The 6,000-nt window shown below is 37.0% G+C and overlaps 1 protein-coding gene across 4 annotated transcripts in view; it reads right to left on the bottom strand.

The window, feature by feature from the left end:
• Nucleotides 1-395: 395 nt before the first annotated feature.
• The window catches only part of RBPJ (recombination signal binding protein for immunoglobulin kappa J region), a 60,432-nt gene continuing 54,827 nt past the window's right edge, over nt 396-6,000 (bottom strand). For all 4 annotated transcript variants that reach the window (XM_074904623.1, XM_074904625.1, XM_074904624.1 and 1 more), the window contains 2 exons: nt 5,582-5,685; nt 396-4,812 (listed from right to left, as the gene is read on the bottom strand). In XM_074904623.1, the coding sequence (XP_074760724.1) occupies nt 4,497-4,812; nt 5,582-5,685 (420 nt within the window). In that variant the 3' untranslated portion in view covers nt 396-4,496. The remainder of the gene's footprint in view (nt 4,813-5,581; nt 5,686-6,000) is intronic.

Below are 6,000 nucleotides of genomic sequence, written 5' to 3'. Positions count from 1 at the left end.
ATGAAAATAAGTCAGATATACTAGTTGAATAATAAAGTTGCTAAAGTTAAATAATTAAACACAGTTCATTTTTTCTTATTTAATAAATAATACAAAAAAGTGAACCGTTTTGTTTGTTTGTTTTTTACATTATTAAAAAAACAGTTTCTTATCTAACTCCAGCAATAATACAAGCAATAATGAAACCGATTTAGATTTCTGGGTGGACATTCCATATCCCGTTTAAGTGGAGTCCAGTGTGCACAGCCTCACAACTACTGATGACTTTTCCACTCCTGGGGCTGGTCTTCTTTTGTGTTGTTCTGGTTCCATAGATGACCTCACTGTTCATCCACACCCCCCCCCAAAAAAAATTACCACCACCACCCCCCCCCCCCCCCATTTATTGGTTAACATTGAAAAAAAAACCAGAAAAACATGGCAAGTTTCAACACCTGACCAAATGATAACTACTTTTATATAATCATACAGATGTTCAACTATGTTTGTCACATGAACAGTAACATGGCATTTTACCTCTAGCCTTGTAGAAAAAAACCCCGATAGTATATGCACATACACACACAGAGTACACTTGACAAAAAGACTTTCATATGGTTTACATTTCACTTTTATTTAATCCTCAAAACTGCCCATATTGCAGGGTTTTTCTGGATGAAATATGGAACTGAGCAATTAATTCTACAAAATTATGGTAAAAACTTGCTCATTTTTCTACCTTATTGCTAAGAAACTTTACAGGTGCACAGTTTGTAAAAATAACCCTTTTAAGACTGAATGTATACACATGCTACAGGATTTTAAAAAAATGACGTTAGCATAGCACCTCCAGATGGGGCAAATGCAGTGCTGAACACAGACAGAATGTTTACAAGGTTACAACTGGTCATTTATTTTACAGCTTCTAAAAGGAAGAAATTGTTCAGTCCTAAAAGGGTTAAGTAGAAACCCTAATATACTTCTTTTTCTAACAAAGCTGCCACTCAATCCCACAGTACAGTGCTTGAAAACAAAATCAAAAGTCTGGCACAGGAAAGTATACACATTTGTTCAGTACTCATAAACACAGCTGCTTTTGAAAGAAAGTAAATAATATGGTTAATAATTGAAGAGCATCTTAATTTCAAGATGGATACCTCTATGGAGTCATTTAATCTATAAGTGGGTAGTTTACTTCCAATAGATAATTTGTTTTACTTGGTATTAATATTTTTTATATGGGGAATTCACTGATTTATGTCTTGAGTTCATGTGTTTCAGGTAACCATTCTGATCTTGCAAGTCTGTGCAGTGAAAAGAATTACAGACTACCACTATTAACACGGTTGTGGGATGCCCTCAGGGCAAATACTTAGGAAGAACATCAGCAGCAGATTATTAAAGACTACACTAGTGTTGAATTATGAAATGCAGTTCCAAACAGAAGAAAACAAGAAAAGGCATAGCTAAATTTGAGCACTTAATTTGCTTTTTCTTTCTATAGTTGGAACTATAACAACATTCTGAACACACTCAATTTCTATGTATATAGAATTAACAGCAGACTTAACAGCTAGACTTGAACAGTTATAATAGTTTCATACTGAAACATTCTAAAAGTAGTTTTATCAAAATCTTGAGATATTGTTAATATAATGAAAATTGATTAACAGCTCACAAGGCCAATAAATGTAACAATATTACCCCACAGGAAAAAGTTCAGGAAGATAATATATCTGAACAACTGGACATCTTAACAACAGTAAGGACCTGGAAGACCATTTCTGTACTACAGAATAACTACTGGCAACAACAGAGCTACAAGCCCAAGGGAAAAATGGGGTGTAAAATGGTCTTGTAAGCAGAACTTAATAGTCTCTTCTTTTTTCACCCACTTGGCTGTAGTGTGTAGAACAGCAGAAATTAGGCTAAGTCATTAGGTTCTTTACAAGTCAAGGGTTATTATATCTATTGGGCAAAATTACTGCAAGTAAAGAAACTGAATATAAAAAGTATTGCATTTACATGTAAAAATTTTAAAATAATGAGTACAAAAGCATGTGTCAAGTTCTGAAAAGCTATTTGAAATAGTCTTTGAAGGTTAAAAGGCTTTTTATGGTTTACCTACTGTGTGTATATCATGGTTTGTTCTTGAATATCCTCTAAATCTGATATATATCACTTATTTTAATTCTCAGTCTAATTAGTGATGAAAATCTGTGGCTCTTGTACTAAGCTGTGCTGCAAGATACTTCTGTGCTTCTTAACAAAAACACCATGAAATGATTCCTGCCACAACGCAATTAAAACAAAATTTTGTAGCACATACAAAGGTAAACAGATTTGCAAGTAAATGCCAGTAAACAGTTTAAAACAGAGATAAGGCCACAACGAATTCTGCCCTTGGTCACCGAAACAGAGATGAGGTGACGCAGCATTCACTAGTGCTAAGAACTAGCATTGCGACTATGTCATGGGAATAAGTTTTGTAAGACAGAATAGCAAATAGGAAGGCCTGTGGAAGAATACAAGCACATTTTAGGACAGTGGCACTGATTTTACTATTAGCTAAATATGCTTTATAACCAATTTCTTCCTTTAACCACATGGTTTTTACACATACAACAGAGCACTAAAGCAAACAAGCTGAATGGAGCATCAGAGTACACGAATATGGTGCAGAGACAATGCTTTAAAATGGTGGTGGGTGTTGAAACTGGAATAAGTGGTCAGAAATAAAAACCCTGTGAAAATGTTCAACAGATAAGCTTGTATGCAATGCACTGTAGGAAGCCACAGGTTCAGATTTACACAGCAGTTGTGACTCTTGCTTCAGGGTACAGAAAAGGCTGAACACACCATAAAATTTGTATTTTGGCTTTTAAAGAGGAAGATCACGCTATCAGAACTTGTCCTATGAGTCTATGCCTAGTTCTGTGACTACAAAGGAACTACTGGGGTATCCTTTCAAATACAAATGAAGCAGGCAGGTCTACAAGGAGGGACAAAACACGGCGAAGTCAAAATGAAAAACAAATGCAACAACCAACAAAGTCAAAGTGCAAATGAGCCTTGAATTTATGATGGAGAGAAGACTTGAATGTTGCACAAGCTGTTGGCAGGGAAAGAGAAACCCACAGGAAATAAGGATGGGAGGAGTTGACATCTTCATAGTGCTTTTACGATTTCCTATTTGCCCATTTCTAAGTAACAAAATTTACTTCTAGTTATTATGGTATGATCACTTCACAATGAAAGCACTTTCTCAGTACAAGTGTTACACCAAAGTCTGGCCTAATTTACTGAACAGTATGAAGAAAAACATGCTTGCTGTGATTCTCAAGTGACAAAGGGCATCACCTACCAATCCCATTTGTAGCACATACTTCTCATGGTATTTTAGTCACATGCCAACAAGACAGAAGACATGCCGCCAAATGAAGTTATTGGGAACATTCCACTTTCGAAATAAAACATTTAACTTACACTTAATACAAATTATGTACAAGATTAGAAAAACCTGAACAGATCCTGAAACATTTTCAGATGCAATATGACTGAACAAGGAAGAGGGGAAGAGGGGGAGTAACCCAGTAACAACCCTTCAAAAACACCAACGTATGCCTGTGACATGAACAATCATTAACATGACTGCATGAGATGCCACTTTTTTACAAAAAACACTCATGTAATGTTAGAACCTCATGAATTATCACTATAAATACATATTTAAAAAAGGAAAACAGAAATAACTATTAACAATGACTGAAAACAGAGCACTAAAGTTAACATACATTGCATGTATTGCAGGCAAGGCAGAGGCATTTTTTAAAGCTTTTGCACAGACTTCATATAATCTTAAAAAAAATATGCTGGCCTTTACAAGGTTCTACTTGCTGAAATAAAAACAATTTCAGTTCATAAAAAGTCACAAGACTTCAGTTTAAAAAAAGGAACAGTTCCAGCCACAGACCAAAAATATATATATTTTTTTAAAACTGGAAGAGTATGGTAATTAGATTATACAAGCATGGTCAGGCTTGGAACCTGAATATACTTCAGAGCAAAAGCTCAGAGGAAAAAAAAATATAAACTATTTGGTAACAAAAGTGTACTATATGTTGTGATACAAAAAAGGTATGGTGAAAATGTACCTTTTATACTAAAGCTTATACAAGTTCCTTGGTCCATAAAAACTATGTTGTGTTCATGTTTTCTAGTTTGCTCAACATGTATCCCAGCCACATTTTTTGTTTCTTGCCCATTAAAAAAAAAAAAACAGCTGAAAAATAGATTTTCAATAAAGTTCTTATGTTTCGGATGTTTGGGGTTTTTTTTGTTGTTTTTTTGTTTTTTTATTGTGGCTTCTATATTTAAGATCAGCACTTGCAGGTAACAAGGTTCAAATAATATCACCTAAAATGGAAAGGTGTTTTCCCATGAAACCACAAAAAATTGTTCAGTTCTCTTGAATGTAGCACTTAAAAGTCAGTTAAAGTCCAGACAAACAACAGTAGTTAGGAAACTACAGTTGCTGTAGATGATGTGACATTGGTTGGATTTGTGCTGACATTTGTGTAACTTCCCTCGCTGTTTGTATTTGTTTCACTGGAAGCCATGAGGCTTGAGTTGGCTCTGAGGATTGCTCCAGCAGCACTGCAGTGTGGTCGTGGCCCTGGTTCCGGTGTGTATGTAAAGGTAAGGCTGGTGGAGTAAATTATGCCATCATTACGGACCAAAGTTACTGGAACCTGGACTGGCTGACGGACCCACCTCCAACCCTCTCGAAATGCAGAAATGTCTGGAACAACACATAGCATGCTCTCTGCGCATCTGAAAAACAGGAGAGTCAACTCAGCATAGTAAAACTTAAGCTTAAAGAATATAATCGAACAGAACATTTCAGTTGGAAGGGATGGATAACGATCATCTAGTCCAACCGTCTGACCACTTCAGGGCTGACCAAAAGTTAAAGCACATTATCAAGTGCATTGTCCAAATGTTTCTTAAACACTGACAGGCTTGGGGCATCAACCTCCTCTCTAAGAAGCCTGTGCCAGTGTTTGATTGCCCTTCTGGTGAAGAAGTGCTTCCTAATGTCCAGTTTGAATCTCCTCTGGTGCAGCTTTGGACCATTCCCACGTGTCCTGGCACCCAATAAGAGGGAGAAGAGCTCGGCACCTCCCTCTGCACTTCCCCTCCTCGGGAAGCTGTAGAGAGCAATGAGGTCACCCCTCAGTCTCCTCTTCTCCAAACTAGACAAATCCAAAGGCATTTCTCCCAGCCCTTCCTCTGGACACATTCAAGTACCTTCATATCCGTCTTAAATTGTGGGGCCCAGAACTGCACACAGTAATCAAGGTGAGGCTGCACCAATGCCAAATACAGCAGTCTAATCACCTCTTTTGACCAGCTGGATACAGTTTGGCCTCTTGGCTGCCAGAGCACACTGCCGACTCATACTGAGCCTACTGTCAACCAGCACTCCTAGATCCCTTTCTGCAGGGCAAAAAGCATGTACTTGAGCGTATACACATGAGTATCAAACACATTATGAGTTCAAAACATCCGGTAAAATGTAATCACCATGGAAGTAGTGTACCTGTACATGGTTTCAGCTTCTACATCCCCAAACCAGACACGTAAATTTGGAGTGAAGTTCTGTCCTGTAAGTTCCAACATTGCTACATCCCCACCACCATTCAACTGGAAAGGGAGTGAATAGAAAAAAAGAAGAAAATCCACCAAAAAACATATATTAATAAAACACTCCCCTCTCAGAAAAAAAAATCTTCACATGCGTACAAGAACTGTTAACAGTGCTGTTTGTATCAGCTGGATAAAACTGAAACAAACACACCTACACAACTGAACTGTAAAGTAACACATCTAAACGATACTGCCAATTAATTTGATATCCTGAAGAAACTTCTATCTTTTTGATAGTGGCCACTTGGAATAGAAATCAACAAGGCTTTGTAAACAAAGAACAAAGATTCTTTCAGAGAATGTGTTAGGAGA

This window comes from Athene noctua, chromosome 4 (genome assembly GCF_965140245.1).
Source record: "Athene noctua chromosome 4, bAthNoc1.hap1.1, whole genome shotgun sequence".
Lineage (NCBI taxonomy): Eukaryota > Metazoa > Chordata > Aves > Strigiformes > Strigidae > Athene > Athene noctua.
The sequence above is the reverse complement of the archived record's forward strand: the minus strand, read 5'-3'. Positions and strand labels throughout refer to the sequence as shown.